Source organism: Erithacus rubecula, assembly GCF_903797595.1.
Source record: "Erithacus rubecula genome assembly, chromosome: 25".
Taxonomy (NCBI): domain Eukaryota; kingdom Metazoa; phylum Chordata; class Aves; order Passeriformes; family Muscicapidae; genus Erithacus; species Erithacus rubecula.
The window spans coordinates 216,728-232,980 of record NC_136677.1 but is presented as its reverse complement, the minus strand read 5'-3'; the positions used below and the strand labels follow the sequence as shown (position 1 = coordinate 232,980).

The window sequence follows — 16,253 nt, the reverse complement described above, 5'->3', positions numbered from 1 at the left end:
GAGATGGGTGGCCCGCTGGCTGCAGGTCTGCGGCCCTTTCCTTGAGGAGGGGCGAGTGTGGGCGCGGGGAGGCGCCGGCCGGGCGGGCTCTGGCCCGCGGCTCCCGCAGCGATCCCGGGGAAGGCGGTGGCGGGGCCCGGCGAGAGCGATGAGCGCTCGCCGCCGTGCGGGTCCCGCCCCTGCGCCGCTTCACTGCCCTGCGTGCCGGGGCCCGGGCGCAGAGCCGCAGTGCAGACTGGGCTGGACACGGCAGCAGCAATGCTGCAGGTAAGGTGCAGCTGGGCCGCATCCTCCCAGCCTGCTGTGTGCTAGGACACCGGGGCCCGGCGTGCTGGCCGTCCCCATGTCCCTGCTCTAGCTGCCTCTCTCCTAGCGCTGAGCACGGCTGACGTAAGATGGGGTGTCCCAGGGGCTGGCCAGCGCCTGCCCTTGCCCTCCTGCTGCTGCTGCTGTTCAGCCTCCTGGCGCTCTGCTTGGCAGGTGAGGCTGTGGTGGGGTCTGCTGCATGACTCCGGGAGCAGGACCCCTGCCGCAGCTCTGATGTGTCGTGGGCTCTCTGGCAGCACTGGAGGAACCGCACCCCACCACTGAAGGGCAGCCGCGAGTAGCATGCACCCTGCAGGAGGGGGCGGGTCGCATCTTCACCTGCTGGGTTCCCCGCCGAGTCCCCGGTGCCGCACTGGCCTGGTACCTCAACGGTCAGAAACAGGAAATCGACCTCTCAACTGCGGACACTGCCAGCATCCTCACCCTCACTGGCCAGCACTCCGACCACCAGCTCAACTGCTCCCTGACCAACCCGACCTCCAGCGAGACTTCCAACACCTCCATCCTTCTCAATGTGCAGTGTAAGGTCCACGGTGCCGGCCTGCTCCGGACTGGGATGCGGGGAGGGCGTGTGGGGCTCCTGTCCAGCTCGGGCAGGACGATAACCTACATCCATCACAGCCATAGCACGGCAGCATCTTGTCAGTCCTGTGCACAAAAAGTGCTTCTGCACCCAGGCATGACAACTACCTGTGTCACCCCCATCCCTCCTGCCCATCTCACTGCCTGTTTTTTACCCAGATAAGCCAGAGATCCTGCGGGAAGGTGCCCACTACCGGCAGGTCGAGGGCGCTGGCCTTCTCCTGGTGCTCTTTGTGCTGGTGCAAACCAACCCACCCTCCATCATCACCTGGGTGGACCAGGATGGGCATGTGATGGCCAACACCTCCAAGTTTCTCCTCCTGGGTGCCAGAAGCCACCCAGGGCTGGCCAACCACTCACTCCACATCCATCTCAGCTGCACAGCTGGAAACCTCTCCGTCAGTGCAGCCGATAGTGTGGGCATCACCACTGCCTCCCTCCTGCCCACAGGTAACTGTTGGGGGGGGGCGTAGTGCACTGGCCCCATGAAGGTGCTGAGGGGTCTGCACTGCCACTGCAGGTCTGCTGGATGCCCATGTGGAGCTGCCTGTCCTGGGTGTTGCCATTGGAGCAGCCCTGGCTATAGCTGCCCTGCTCAGCCTTGGCTTCTGTGCTGTCTGCCTGGTATGCCACTTGCCCAAGCTTTTGCAAGGTCCAGGGCAAGCAGGAGGGAACAGCCCCCCCAGCCAATGCTCCCATTGCAGCAGCTCTGAGCCACCACAGCCCCAGGGCACATGTCTGCCCCGCCAGACCCGCTCCCTGCCACCCGACCTGCGCCTGGATGACCTTGCACAGGAAGGTGGAGGTAAAACCCTGATGTACAGCAAGATATGTGGGGTGCCAGGTCCTGCCAGGGTAAGTGACAGATGTCCTGGCTCTCATCCCTTTGCTTCCCTGCAGCATCCCCCAAGGATGCAGGAGCTGGTGCTAGGGGAGAAGAGAGTGCCCTGCTGGGACTGGAAAACTCCCTGGTCCTCAGCAAGCTTGGTAAGGGGAGCAGATGGGTGAGCAGCCCCAAAAGATGTGTTGTGGGACATGGAGCTCCTTGGCTGCTCCAACAGGCAAGGAGTTCTTTGTCCTGCAGGTTTTGTCCAGCTCCCAACGTCTGGGCGCATCTACAAAGTGCCCAGCATGAGCAGTGAGGAGATCTGGCTGTGAGCTGCAGTGTGGTGCCAGTGAGCCAGGGCTGCCCAGCACCAGGTACGTACCAGCCCTGGAGCCGAGCAGGGGGTGCCAGGAAGGCCGTGATGGGAAGCAGGAGCTGACCAGCCCAGCTCTGGTTTGTGCTATGTGAGACAGGGCTTGGGAGCTGCGCTGTCAGCCAAGGCACGGTTTTATGTAGTCAATGAACTTTACCAATATTCAGTTACAATAAAAATATATCAAAGCTGTTTATAGCCAGGCTCTAGCACTGTGATTCCTCCTGGAGTTAAGTCAAGCACCAGTTTTGCTTTAGCAGGTTTGTGACTTGCTGCATGATCCTCTTTGTCCCTGTCCCTGCTGCTGTGGCAGACGGGTGGGAGATCAGCGGAGCAGGGGCTGGGAAGAGCTGACCCAAGAGCAATAAACTCAATTCAAGCATCTGTGTGGTGCTGCACAGGTTATTTCCACTTGACAGGAGGTAAGGAACTATTCTCAACAGGAAAGGGGGTTCGATAATAAGGAGCAGAGGAGATTCTAGATTTCCAGGTCAGAGCATGCAACACTCTGAGCAGATCTGAGTGTTGTGTTTGAGTGTGGAATTTATTCCTGTTTGCTCCAGCCCTTGCAGCATGTGCTCAAGGAGCCTCTGCCCTGCAGCACCTGTGGCACAGAGAGCCTGACACAGGGAAAGGCTGGTTTAATGCTGAACTCCTGGGGAACAAGTCAAAAATTGAGCCATTAGGCAGCTTCTGCAACAAATATGGTGAGTCAAGCCCTACTCCCTAACACAGAACAGCCCAGCAATGTCTCTAAGACTAGAGAGGTTTCTGAATTAGTGTGTGATATCCCCCAACCTGCTCTGGGTACACCTCAGTGTCCAGCGGCAGACGGTGATCCGGGAGATGAGGCTTTAATCTGAAGCATCAATTAAAGCTCAACACCTCTGCCTCCGCTGCTTGTGAGGGTGGGTTGGATGGTGGGCTCTTGCCCTTCTGCCCATCAGCCAGAGGCTTGAAATGCTGCAGGGAAAAGAACATGTTCATGCAAAGATTTGATCCCACTGCTCAGAGCACACACATGCACCTGAAGGTAATGGCCACGTGGGCTCTGCGGGAGTTGTGTGCTCAGCAGTCAGCCCCAGGAGATGCATTCTGGCTGCTGGTGGCTCGTTGAACAATAGGGCACCTCAGCCCAGAGCACAGCCTGAGTCAGGCAGGGTCACAGGGACAGGGGCAGCTGACAACACGCTCCCTGGGGCCCAGCAGCCCTTCTGCACGCTGCCAGTGCCACCACAAGCCAAATGCCAAGGGAGCAGCTGTGCAGTGCTGCATACCTGCGAGTTCTTGAACTCCAAGAAGAGGGAGAAGAGGACATGCAGAGGGTGGATCCGGCTCTTGTACACGGGGATGTCCAGAATGGCTGCAGGTGAGATCACAAGCGTGTGAGGGCACCTGGGCTGCACTGCCCCACACAGAGCACAGTCAGGAAGGGTTGAGCTCCCCACTGCCCACCATCACCTGGGGCTCCATGCACCAAAGACTGCAGACCCCTGTAGTACAAGAGCCAACCTCCCACTGAAGCAGCAGGGAATGATCCCAACTGCTCGGAGCTGAGCCTGCAGCTAAAGCTCTCTGGCTTTCAATGAGTGCCAGGCCAGCAGCACAGCTTTGTGCCAGCAGCACAGCCTCCCCAGCTCACCACAGATCATGTCGATGTACTCGGCGAGGTCACAGCTCATCTCTGCACCTGGAAGACCCACCTGGAACAGACAGGGCTGTCAGATCTGCTCCCAGACCAGGAGCCTGGGAGCACACAGAGGCCACTGGGGCAGCAGCTGGGAGTTCCAGTGCTGAGCTGCTCCCCACCTTCTGCCAAGGGCAGAGTTGTGAGGAGAAACAAGCCCAAGAGGACTGGGCTGTGGGATGGAGCAGGCACCCAGCTTTCATGGCAGATGGTTTCTAAGAGCATATACCTTTCCCAGGAGCTCCTCGAATTCTGGTGACCATTCCTGCATCAGGGTCTCGATGTCAGGCATTGGCCTGCCACAGAAGAGAAGAACATCAGCTTCAGGATCCCACACAACTTTCCACTGACAAGATCAGGGCTCACCTGGAGTAATGCACTGTGGCAGGAGGTTTGCAGCGATGCAGTTCACTAATACTTTCAATCCAGCTCTCAATAGCTTTGGGGTTATTTTCTGCATTCTCCAAACTCTTCACTTTTATCTGCTGCTAAAAACACAAATATAAAGCTGGAAGTGTTTCATGGTGTTTTGGGGCTTTTTGGGAAAGCTGCATTCACTCCTGGTGAACCATGCCTTCTCTCTTTCTCAGCTGCACTTTACCAATGGATTTCTACAGACAAAATGCTGACTAAAACTGGGTATGAACAACCAAAGGAAATAAAGCATCACCTGAAGTGAACAGACTCAGAGTTTGTATCAAGACTTGACTGAAGCAAGGCTCAGATCCACTGCAGTTTAAAACTATGGATTAAAGCAAAAGGTCTGGTTTTGCTGCTTTTAAAGTCAACTTTTCAGTTGTAAAATACCATGGTTTTAATCCAGGAAGTGTGCAGCAAGTGTGACCTCCCTCGCCCTGACTCACTGTGATGTTGTGCTGCCTGGAGTTCTCTGTCAGCCAAAGGGAGAGCACGGTGGGATCTGACTGTTTGGTTGAGGGCTCATCCAGGATCAGCAGGCCAAGGTTGTCAGGCTTGCCATCGGGACGAGGAACCTGCAGGAAAAGAGAGCCCTACTGTCTGTGGAGTCCAGGGCAGGTTTGTACAGAGCCTTCCTGTGGGCTCTCTCAGATGTGCATTCTAACTACGGTGCTGCTTGAAAAGGAGAAGGAAAAACCCAGGCTTTGCCCCAGGTGAGCTGTTTGAGAGGTGACCAAAGCACCAGTGTAGTTTTCCAGGTCTCTGCCCATCATGTCTGACAGAGCAGAGACAGAGCAGACCCCAGGCTGCATGGCCTGGCTGCCACATGCTCTGACCCTGTGCTGTTCCAGTTCATGGGGCAGGACTGAGGGAGGAGCCTGAAGAAACTGTACCTTTAGGAATGCATCGATGTCTCCAACAGCAGGAATAAACTCTGGAATAAAAGGCTGCAGTTTGTGCTCAATCTCTATTGTTTTGGGAGTGTATCTGGAAATAAACACCAACACAGCATGGGTGACTAGGAACCGTGCTGCAATAATTGACACAAAGGAGAGCCAAGAGCAAGCTAAAACCCTTCCACTCACCTCTTGATGTATTCAAAGAGGTCTTTGATTTCAGAAGACACTTGCAGGTAGTCAAAATCTGCTGGATTGAAGTCACTAAAAAACGGAAGAGAGTAGAGGGAAAAGATTAACATGTGGCAAGTTCTGTGTAACAGAAACCAGTCCCCAGTTGGGGCAGACAAATGTGAGAAGCTGAACCACCAGGCAGTAAGTCCCCTCTGGAAAATACTTCTTACACAGGGAAAGTATTATTTGGCACCGTTTTGCTTTCCACCTGCTGGTCAAGAAAAGCACCTGAATGATGGACATCTGAGATCATTCAGTCCCACACAGGGCTGTCAAAGGAGGCTAAGTGCTGTGCACAAAGGAAGCAATAGGATAGCAATTAGGCGCTCAGCAATAGCTTTGAAGGTGAAAACGAGAGAAAATGAGAATTATGAGGAACTGAGTGACATGTTCAAGATGGTCCTTCCCTTTTCTGGATATCTCCTGCCGGGCCGGCCTGGCTTACGCCTTGGATAATTCCAGCTAGGGGCCTCTCCTGGGCACAGCAAACAAGCCCGGGACTGGTTCACGACTGGAGGAACCAGCACCCTGGAGCAGGAGGGATGAGGAGACAGGAGCTGCCCGGGCCGATGCCCACAGCTCTGCTCCCCGTCGTGGGATCAGGGAACCGGCGGAGCCACAGGCAGCCTCAGGGCTGCGCCTCCGGCCACGGACACCGCTCACCCCTCCAGGGCGGCCCCGTGCTCCTCCGAGTCCTCCTCCGAGTCCTCGTCGTCCTCATCGTCATCCTCGCTGAGGGTGGCTGGGCCGGGCAGGTGTGCCGCCGCCTCCTCCTGGGCGAGAGAACCGGGTCTCACGGATATCGCCGCGTCCCAGCGGGCCGAGCCGCGCCCGCCGCGCTCGTACCTTCCCTCCGCTGCCCCGAGCGCCGCTCCCGCGCTCGGCCGCCCCGACGGACGCCGCGGGCCCGCGCGAGTCCCGCAGGCGGCCCGCGCTGCCCGCCCGCGGCGAGCGGGCTCCGGGCTGGGCCTCGGGCAGCTCCAGGCTCTCGTCGTACGGCTGGTTCTCCACCGGCCGGGGCTGCGCCGACAGACAGAGTCACATCCACCGCCCGCGCCCGTGTCCCGCCGTGTCCCGCCGTGTCCCGCTCTGTCCCGCCGTGTCCCGCCCCCGCCCCCGCCCCCGTGTCCCGCTCTGTCCCGCCGTGTCCCGTTCTGTCCCGCCCCCGCCCCCGTGTCCCGTTCTGTCCCGCCGTGTCCCGTTCTGTCCCGCCGTGTCCCGTGTCCCGCCGTGTCCCGCCGTGTCCCGCCCCCGCCCCCGTGTCCCGTTCTGTCCCGCCGTGTCCCGTGTCCCGCCGTGTCCCGCCGTGTCCCGCCCCCGCCCCCGTGTCCCGTTCTGTCCCGCCGTGTCCCGCTCTGTCCCGCCGTGTCCCACCTCCGCCCGCCTCGCGTCCCGCCGCGCCGCCGCCGCCGCCGCCGTCGCCATGGCGACTCCGCCCCGCCGCGCTGGGCTCCGCCGGCCAGAGCGGCGGTGCCGCGCGCTCCCCCTGGCGTCCGGGAGGTGCCACGGCCCTGCCCCGCCCGCCCCGCCCCGTGACGTCACTTCCGGGTGCGGACGTGGCGCGGCGCCGCCATCTTGCGGGGCCGCCCGGGAACCGGAGAGAGCGGAGGGCCCGAGCGCGGATCCCGCCGCCGTCGCTGCTGCTATGGTAAGGGAGGGACCGGTCCGCCGCGGGCAGCGCGGGGCCCGGGGCAGCCCCCGGAGAGCCTCTGGACCCGCCCCGTTCGCGCGGCCTGTCCGCAGGCCGGCGCTGGAGCCCGCGGCCTGGTGGGACGGAGCGCGGCGCTGCCGGCCCGGGGCGGCGACGGGGACGCGGCACTTTTTCTCTGGTGACTCGGAGCAACGGTGGCTCCTCAGCTCGGCCTCACGCCTGCTGTAAAGGGCGTTCGGGGTCTCTGGTGTAGCCGGGCGGGTGGTTCCCGCCTGCTCCCCCGTGCGACCTCGGGCTGGTGCGGCTCCTTTTGTCCGTCGCGGCCGTGTTTGTGTCAGCACAGAGCCGCGCACGGCTCCGTCAGAGCTAAACTGTGCCCCAGGTGCGGCAGGGATCAGCGCTGCCACCTTTGAGGGTTTGGGATACTTCCTGTCAATAGCAGTAGTTGCGGATTTAAACGCTGTGAAGTGCAGAACGGAATTATCCTGACAAAGGTAACTAACATCTATGAGAGAAAAATATAGGGAGGAAGTCTGGGCAGGCTTGGAGGTGGAGAAAGTGCAGCTGGTGAGTGCCTTACTGCCCTGTCGATGTGATAATGCCTTGGAGCTGCCCGGGAGTCATCCAAAGGCTGTGAATGATAACAGGGCTTCATTAACCTGGCTGTGCTGTGCATATGGCACTGGAGAGAAATGTTACATTTCACAGCATTCCTGTGTGCAGCTGTAAGCTGGGGCAGCCTGATGGAAAATTCTATAATCTGGAGTCTCCCCTAACACTCCCAGGAGTTGCTGCACCTCGGTCTGTGTGCAACCGGGAACGATCATTTGCCTGACAGAAGGAGGCAGACCTCTCAGGGTTATGTTGGGGCAGAATGTGAAACGGAGAGAGACAGCTAAAGCAAAGATGTCTTCGCTCTTGGCACAGTTCATTGCCTCATGACAGAGAAGGACTAAGGATCCTGTTGAAGGAAGGGTGTGCAGGTGAGGTGTGGGGGAAGAGGTGCTTGCCGTGGGCAGGGCAGGGCCCTGCTCAGCTGCTCTCCTGCAGGTGCTGTTGGCAGCCGCCGTGTGCACGAAGGCAGGGAAGGCCATCGTGTCCCGGCAGTTCGTGGAGATGACTCGCACCCGCATCGAGGGGCTGCTGGCAGCGTTCCCCAAGCTGATGAACACGGGCAAGCAGCACACCTTTGTGGAGACGGAGAGCGTGCGCTATGTCTACCAGCCCATGGAGAAGCTCTACATGGTGCTGATTACCACCAAAAACAGCAACATCCTGGAAGACCTGGAAACACTCCGACTCTTCTCTAGAGTGGTAAGGACTCGTCACTCAGTGGGGTGTCTGTAGCCCAGAATGGTGCTGTTGTGAGGGATCTGTTTCTGGGCTGGCACAGGAGCACTGCGTGCCTCCACTTGATAGGTCTGTGTTCCTGACTATACAGAAAGCTCTGAACTTTTGGTTCCACGTTAAAAAAAAAAAAAAATCATCACACTTCACCTGCTGAGACCAAAGGGCTGACTGTAATTTAGCCTTCAATATTCTTTGTACAGTGTGTGGTCGCTGCAAATGCAGTGCTGCTGTACAGTAATCCTGAGGCAGCAAATTTGTATCTTCACACAATTAAAGGATTCTGAGAAAATTCACTGGCCCCAGCATGCAGTTGGGTTCCTTTGAAATAGTGTTGCGAAGAAGCTAAGAGGTTCTATAAGGATTTTAATGTAGAAAAACTAACAAAGGCAAAACTTCATCTTGTTTATTGTCAATGTAATGGTACAAAGAGCAGTGTAAAGGTGTGCTGGGCTTGGGAGGCTCTGGTGTGATTGTGACCTCTGGGATGAGAGAAAGAAAGTGTTCACACAGTTCTGTTTGTGAGTACTCTTTTAACACGTTCTCCCCTTCTAGATCCCTGAATATTGTCGAGCTCTGGAAGAGAATGAGATCTCAGAACACTGCTTCGACCTAATCTTTGCCTTTGATGAAATTGTTGCTCTGGGCTACCGGGAGAATGTAAACCTGGCACAAATTCGGACCTTCACTGAAATGGATTCACATGAGGAAAAGGTGTTTCGGGCAGTCAGAGAGGTGAGCAAGGACGCCTGCAATCCTGACACAAGGTGCCCTGTCTGGGACACGCCACCTTTCCTATACAGAGACGTTCCTCCACTTTGGCGGGGCCGTGCAATTATTTAGCTTTCCTGAGGCCTAAATGCCCATGTTTCTTTTTTCTTGCCTAGGGGTTTTTGGGCAAGTGCGCTTAGTTGTTGTGCAGGGCAGGGCTGAGTTGCAGAGCTCCATCAGCCTCTTGTCTGTTCCTTCAGACGCAGGAGCGCGAAGCCAAGGCCGAGATGCGCCGGAAGGCGAAGGAGCTGCAGCAGGCCAGGAGGGACGCGGAGAGACACGGCAAGAAGGCACCAGGCTTCGGGGGCTTCGGCAGCTCGGCCGTGTCTGGGGGTGTGACAGCCATGATCTCAGAGACCATCATTGAGACCGAGAAGCCCAAAGTGGCTCCAGCTCCGGCCAGGTAGGGAGGACAGCAGGTGGCACATGTTGGAGTCAGTGTTGGCTCAAGCCACGTGCCCTGAGGGTCTAACATTAGTTCCTCGTCTGTGTCAATATTGAGGACCGTCTGTGCCACGGACCACACTAGCACCCTGTAGTCTCTTTGGGTTCTTGGATGAGCAATGGGCTTTCATTTTGTGTGAGAAAAAGAGGTTCCAGCTCCTGGTAATATGTGGAACCATATCCAAATCTAAATTATAACTTGGCATCCTACGCATTAGATGATCAGTTCCGTGTGTGTTCTCCCCTAGAAAGGCTGCCAAGTTGAATGCTGTGTTGTTGGGATGGTCAAGTTGCAGCATTTGAAGATAGCCTGGAAGGGGGAATCTCTTGCTGTCAGCTAACTTTGAGATTATTATGCATTTTATTTAGGCCTTCAGGTCCCAGTAAAGCCTTGAAACTCGGTGCTAAAGGGAAGGAGGTGGACAACTTCGTGGACAAGCTGAAATTGGAAGGAGAAAATATCATGACATCTGTAGGCAAGCGCTCTGTAGAAGCAGCCAAAGTTCTTGCTCCTCCCATTAACATGGAGAGGTGAGTGCTGCCTTTACTTTGGAAGCAGTCTCCTCACAGCTCTCCCTGCATGTGGCCTTGGGAGAGAACTTTCATGCTCTTCTTTGTTTTTTTTCCTACGTTTTCTTACCTTGTAGTTCTAAAAGTTGGGCAAAATCTGGGAAAGCACGTCAGCAAAAAAGCAAATAGCTAGTTTGATTAGGCATCCATTTAACTAAAGTAGGCTGTCCATCCATTGTTGAGCTGAGGTTGGCAATTTTCCTGTGCCCTTTTCCCTGTTTCCCAGCCTTGTTGCTGCTCAGGATGGAGGCGTTCACAGTTCATTTTACACAGAGCAATTCAGAACCTTTAGTGCCCTGAGCTGTGTTGTGGCCTGTTGAGAGAGAGTTTGAGTGACCAACGTGTTAATGTGCTGCATTGCTGCCATTTAACTGGGCTCCCATGCCTTGCAGAGCCACGTGCATGGATTCTTCTGCCCCTGAGTTCACTGTTAGAGCAGTATTAGCCCCCACTGTACCAGCCCTGCTGTTGTTTGGGAGCTTCTGCTCAGTACACACAGCCTGTCCTTCTCTCTTCTGTCTGGGAGATACTGAGTGTAGGACTTGAGCTTTTTCCTCTGTCTGTCTAGCGTGCACATGAAAATAGAGGAGAAAATCTCCTTGACTTGTGGCCGTGATGGAGGGTTGCAGAACATGGAGCTGCATGGCATGATCATGCTGCACATCTCTGATGAAAAGTTTGCACGGATTCGCCTGCATGTAGAAAATGAAGACAAGAGGGGAGTGCAGCTACAGGTAAAGCCTGTTTAGAGTCCCATGCTGTTGAACATGATTTTGCTGCTTTCCAGGGGAAAAATAGTGGAAATACTCAAGTATGTTGCTCTCCTATGTTCTCATCCAAGCCTTCTCAGCAAATGCATTGGAAATGGTAATAGTCAGTGCAGGTGTAAGCAGAAGTGCAGGGTCAGTCGTCATGCTCAAGGGATTGAAGTTCACTGGAGAATTACAATCTCTGTTGCCACCCTGCCCTCGGAGCCTTATCTGCCCAGCAGTGCACCTTGGCATGCCAGGTGACCTCACCTGGACTTTGCAGCAGCCTAGGGTCAGTGTGCTTGGGTGATGTCAGCTGCAGCTGTGGAGTGGGAATGGGATAACAAACTTCCTGTGCCAATGGGGAATGAGTTTATTCTCTTGGAAGCTGTTTCTTTCTGAGGTTGCTTGTCCTGTCACTGCTGTACCTGAGATGATTGCTGGAGCACTTGATGGCAGTCAGCAGTTGCAGCTCAGAAGGTTCTTGGGAGATTTGCCCTTCCCCTTCTCCCTCTTTGTGTGACCTTTCGGATTCCTGGAGGTGGTGCTGCTTTGACACACTCTGGCTCACTCCTCACCAGGGGCTCATCAGTACATCATCGCTGTCTGCAAGTCCCCTTCCTTCCAGTGCATCCCATGAGTGAGTTGCTAACAGCACTCCCACAGACAGTGCTTCAGGTGGAAGATGAAACCAAACCTTTGCCTACTCTTGTCTTTCTAGTGCAGCTTGAACAGCGACTTGCAAAAATCCTCTGCTTCTACAAACCTGCCCATGCTTGAGGTTGGGAAGAGAGTGTTTAAATGGAGTTTGGCCACTGACACATATGTGCGTTAAGGTTGTGAAGGGAGACAGTAATGTTATGGTTGTCAGGCTGTTTTTTCCAACAGCATTAGACTGATTTTTCTTGAAATGTGTGCTGTAAGCATTCAGGATGGTCTTTGACTTAGAGCTCTGTAGATACCAGCCTGCATTGCTTGAGTCTGTGGTGCAGGTGCACTTAGTAAAGACAGTGGTAGGGATCCTTCCTGTTAGGTTGGCGTTTCCTGGAAGGAATCCCAGGTTGATAAGCAGTTGTGCTCCAGATGGGCCTCTGAGCCAGGAGGAAACCTGATGTGTGTTTTGTCAAAGCAAACACTGGAATGTGTAGACCTGTCCTGAAAGAACCTACAATCTGGGCATGTGTTTGTCTCTCAGACTCATCCAAACGTGGACAAGAAGCTCTTCACTACAGAGTCACAGATCGGTTTGAAGAACCCAGAGAAGTCATTCCCTATTAACAGTGACGTGGGCGTGCTGAAGTGGAGGTTGCAGACCACAGAAGAGTCCTTCATTCCATTGACAAGTGAGTGCAAGTCTGGGGGCTTGGGCAGAAGAAGCCAGTGATTGTCCATGAGCTGCTGGTAGCCACTTTGCAGCAGCTGGGCTGCCTAGGGCCTGGCGTGTTGTGAGACCTTGGAGATACTATGTGTAACCATTGAATAGTGCCTGTCTTTGACAGTGTGTGTTTTCTGTTACACCTCAAGGAAAATAGAGAGCTTTTCTTAAAATCAGCTTGAGGGTGACTTTGCTGGGCGTTTTGAAGTGCATCATTTTGTGAAAACCTATTCCACATGAATGGCCTGCATGGTTCACATACTCTCTCTGTTCCCTCAGTTAACTGCTGGCCATCAGAGAGTGGGAACAGTTGTGATGTTAACATTGAATATGAGTTGCAAGAAGAGAGCTTAGAGCTGAATGATGTGATCATCACCATCCCCTTGCCGTAAGTAATTTATCCACACAGCACTGATGAGTCCCGTCACCTCCTTCCCCTCCCTGTTTTGTGCATCTGGCCAAGCCAACGGGTGTTACAGGCATTTCCTTAGCTCTGTGCAGGGAAGTTATTGTCACTTCTCATTGCCTGCTCTAGGTCTGGTGTTGGCGCCCCAGTGATTGGGGAGATTGATGGTGAGTATCGCCACGACAGCCGGAGAAACCTCCTTGAATGGTGCCTGCCGGTGATAGATGCCAAAAACAAGAGTGGTAGCCTGGAGTTCAGCATAGCAGGGCAGCCAAACGACTTCTTCCCAGTGCAGGTCTCCTTCATCTCCAAAAAGAACTACTGCAACATACAGGTATGGTCACTGCTGGTGCTCCGCAGGTGGGATGTCACCCTTGCCTCAGTCCCCAGCGGGCTGACACTGGCCATGCCACAGCATCTCCATGGTCCCACTGGCCATGCTAAAAGGTTGGCATTAACCTGCCACTGAGACAGTTGAATTCACGAGTGCCAGCAGACAGCACTGGTAGCTGACACTTCATGGAGTTGTCTGAAGTTTCAGTTGTGTATTCAAGTCTCTGAGTAATCATTAATTCCCATCAGACTTTGTCGAAAAATCCATCAGCCTTGTAGTCAAAATACTGCTTGGCATACAGCTGTCAAGTATAGCCAGTGGCTGAGACTTTGCTCTTCAGTGGAGACACAGTAACCACAGAAAATCAGTGCCCTCTTTCAGGTTTCCTGGCAACAAAGATCTTTGTTTCAGGGCTGAGTTGTGGTTTAAAAGCAGCAGGTCAGTTGTGCTCTCGTGGCAATCAATGGCATTGGGAAACATGGCATTGCTGCAGTAAGGAGTGATGTTCAGTGCTGAGCTAATGTTGCCTGTTGTCTCCACAGGTTACCAAAGTGACCCAGGTAGACGGGAACAGCCCTGTAAGGTTTTCCACTGAAACCACCTTCCTGGTGGACAAGTACGAAATCCTGTAATGCCAGACGTGGTGATGCGCAATGGAAGAAATTTTTAAATTAAAAAAAAACGAGGCCGACGTTTATTCTGAATGTTGGGAATGCCACAGCCCCCTCTGCTAAGACACGTGGCTCTCTCTGCCATCTACAGTGTTCCTGGGTCACAGACATTTTTCGCAGAGAAGATGTGCTCATGGGGGGAAAAGGCCACAAATTTCTTTGGCAGATTTTTTACCAACTGGCAAAAAAGCAAGATCTCCTCAAAGAGCCTGACTTTGACATGCCCCCCGAGATGCTCAGAGCTCAGCCCAGAGCTGACCAGACATCGCTCTCTTCTCTCCTGAAGCATCACATGCTGTTCCCTTGGTGGTGCTGCCATTTTAATTTCTCCTTGGCCTCTGATTCTCGTGCGTGGGGCCACCTGCTGGTCCTGACCCTTCCATCTGGTGGAAGCTGAGCAATTTGACCTTGGCCTCAGAGGTGGGGGGGTCATGGCAGGGGTATGGGGTGGGGAAGAGGGACCCAGGGGTTCAGTCCTTTTGCCCCACACAGTTACTGCTGTTCCTCCAGCTCTGCTGTGTTGCAATGGCCCAGCTCCACGTAGCCTGGTTCCTGCTGCAGCATAGTGTCCAGTGGGGACTGTGTCCTCACTGTCTCCACAGCTGTTCTCAAGCCAGGCTTTGGAGGAAGTTTAGTTTGGTTAGAACTGACTTTATATCCTTTGCAAGACTGTGCTGGTGTCTGGGGGAGCCGAGGGCTTTGCCTGCCTGGGTGAAAAGAGCTGTAGAGCCTGGTTGACTTATTTGGCCTGTGTGTCAGTACCTGTTTCAAACCAGTGTTGGTTCAGCACTGGCAGGTGTAGGAGAAGGAAATACTGGTTTCCAGGTAATGTGGGGGCTGATCCGAGCCATTTCTCCTAGTGCAGCCTCACTAGTGTTACTTGCCTCATCTCGGAGACCTGTGCTCCTCTCGCAACTCATCTCACCTGCATGGCTGGGGCCTGTCATAAGGGTCACCTGCGCCTGGGCACACCTCACCCAGACAGCCCGAGTGCAGGTGGAAGGCAACAGCCCTAAAAGTGTGTGTACTGTGCTCTGTGAGAGACAGCCAGCCTGTCACGGGCCCCTGGGGTCCTCTGCCAAAGAAGTTCCTGGTCTCTCCTCTGTTGGCAGCACCTGAGAAGAAATCAACCCTGCTCCTGTCCTGAGAGGGCAAAGCCCTTTCCCCTAGTAAAGTAGGCAATGAATCCCATTAACCCAGTCCTGTTCCAGAGCTGCTTGTCTGTATGATTTTTAAAATGGAGTCAAAATTAGTTCAAGCATCCAAGGAGCTTTTTTTTTTTTTTCTTACAATTCATTGGAGGGTGATATTTAAACCGAGCCGAGGTCCCCACTTTTTGTAACCCTGTATGATCCTGGCCTAGGGAATAGAGCACATTCCAGTGTACACAGAGAATTCTGAGTCTTTAATCAAATAAAGTACTGTTAAAGTTCTGGCTGGGGTTGGTGGGATCCTTGCGGAGCCGGGGCCGGTCAGCCCTGGCCGGGCGGGGGCGGGACGGGCTGACCCCGGCTGGGGCGGGGACAGGCGGGGCCGGCGGCGCCGGGACCGCGGGCCGGCGGAGCGCGGAGCGGAGGTGAGGAGCTGGGGCCGGGACCCTCCCCTCTCCTGTGGGACCCTTGGGGAGCCTGTGGGGCTGGAGTCAGCGTGTCCTTGAACGCAAGGACTCCCTACTGCTTTGGGGGCAGCTTTGGGATGTGCTGGGGGCAGGAGAAAGGGGCTCAGCTGCCACGGCCCGTGTCGGGGCCGGGCGTGGGACATGTAGGGCTCCCTGGGGTGCCCTAGGAGGGGTGCAGGGAAGGGGCTGCAGACAGGGAAGTAGGAAAAACACAATCAACCATAAAAGCAATCATTGCACAATATTTTGGTGGTGTGTGGGTGGCCTGGGAGCCGGTTCGGTATCCGGCAGTCCACGTCAGTGGTGGGTTTGCTGGTGTGGGAGCCCTGAGAGCAGCTCGGTGTTGGAAGGCAGCCAGGCAAGGTTCTCCCATCCCCAAATCCTGCTGCATCTCATGGGCAGTCCAGGAGGAGATGGTGCTTGGCCCATGGCCACCACTGCTGTCTCTGACACCTCTTGGGGAGCCTGGGAATGGTACTGGCCTAGCTGGATCCTGCTCCGTGGCTGGACCTTGTTTACTCCAGCTTCCTGTCACACTCCTGCCACAGCTCCTTCAGCTGCTGTCAGAAAGCCAGAGGAATCTGGCAGTCCCAGAAGGTCCAGCTGCTGTGCTGCAGGGCCACTGTCTCTTCCACTCCTCCAGTCACTCTGCAGACCCCCAGCCCTCTCTGAGCACCAGGCATAGGCTGCCGGGGGCAGGTCCCCTGGCTGAGCACCACAGCAGTAGCAAGCCAGCACGGCTGGGTACTTTCTGGTAATTCCTCGTACATTTGGGTTTGCTGTGTGTTGCCATATGTTGGTACATGTGGGGCAGCAGGGGCAGGGGGGTGGAACCATGGGATTACGTAGCAAGGGATCCTTGCTGGCAGCCAGAAAGAGGAGAGTGATCAATGTCTGATTTGGAGAGGTGATGTTCACACCACCCCTCTCCCAGCAAACCAAGGGCTGGGTGATGGGTTCGTGCCAGGGCTTGGA

General features: G+C 55.3%; 3 protein-coding genes across 10 annotated transcripts; 2 read left to right on the top strand and 1 right to left on the bottom strand.

The window, feature by feature from the left end:
- The first annotated feature begins 139 nt into the window (after window positions 1-139).
- TMEM25 (transmembrane protein 25) lies at window positions 140-2,490 on the top strand. Of its 7 annotated transcripts, none has more exons than XR_013776815.1 (7): window positions 252-480; window positions 564-848; window positions 1,069-1,359; window positions 1,614-1,714; window positions 1,810-1,896; window positions 1,994-2,109; window positions 2,369-2,490. XR_013776815.1 is itself a non-coding variant. In XM_079326528.1 (7 exons), the coding sequence occupies exons 1-6, from the start codon at window positions 396-398 to the stop codon at window positions 2,065-2,067; spliced, it is 1,107 nt and encodes a 368-aa protein (XP_079182654.1). In that variant the 5' UTR covers window positions 252-395; the 3' UTR covers window positions 2,068-2,109; window positions 2,369-2,490. The 7 variants fall into 7 exon arrangements, 5 of the variants coding, with proteins under 5 accessions (XP_079182652.1, XP_079182654.1, XP_079182656.1 ...); XM_079326528.1 differs by having other exon boundaries at window positions 1,430-1,714; XM_079326526.1 differs by having other exon boundaries at window positions 140-267; window positions 374-480; window positions 1,430-1,714; window positions 1,810-2,490.
- A 242-nt stretch (window positions 2,491-2,732) lies between these two features.
- IFT46 (intraflagellar transport 46) lies at window positions 2,733-6,805 on the bottom strand. 2 transcript variants are annotated; one of them, XM_079326531.1, is made up of 11 exons: window positions 6,717-6,805; window positions 6,189-6,362; window positions 6,006-6,115; window positions 5,298-5,372; window positions 5,106-5,199; window positions 4,659-4,787; window positions 4,162-4,283; window positions 4,025-4,091; window positions 3,751-3,811; window positions 3,386-3,471; window positions 2,733-3,071 (listed from the first exon to the last, which is right to left on the bottom strand). In XM_079326531.1, the coding sequence occupies exons 1-11, from the start codon at window positions 6,765-6,767 to the stop codon at window positions 2,976-2,978; spliced, it is 1,065 nt and encodes a 354-aa protein (XP_079182657.1). In that variant the 5' UTR covers window positions 6,768-6,805; the 3' UTR covers window positions 2,733-2,975. The 2 variants fall into 2 exon arrangements, with proteins under 2 accessions (XP_079182657.1, XP_079182658.1); XM_079326532.1 differs by having other exon boundaries at window positions 4,162-4,280.
- A 51-nt stretch (window positions 6,806-6,856) lies between these two features.
- ARCN1 (archain 1) lies at window positions 6,857-15,090 on the top strand. Its single transcript, XM_079326525.1, has 10 exons — window positions 6,857-6,990; window positions 8,044-8,307; window positions 8,896-9,075; window positions 9,312-9,514; window positions 9,925-10,086; window positions 10,694-10,859; window positions 12,070-12,217; window positions 12,529-12,637; window positions 12,785-12,989; window positions 13,532-15,090. Exons 1-10 carry the CDS (start codon window positions 6,988-6,990, stop codon window positions 13,619-13,621), a joined length of 1,530 nt encoding a protein of 509 aa, XP_079182651.1. The 5' UTR covers window positions 6,857-6,987; the 3' UTR covers window positions 13,622-15,090.
- Window positions 15,091-16,253: the final 1,163 nt, after the last annotated feature.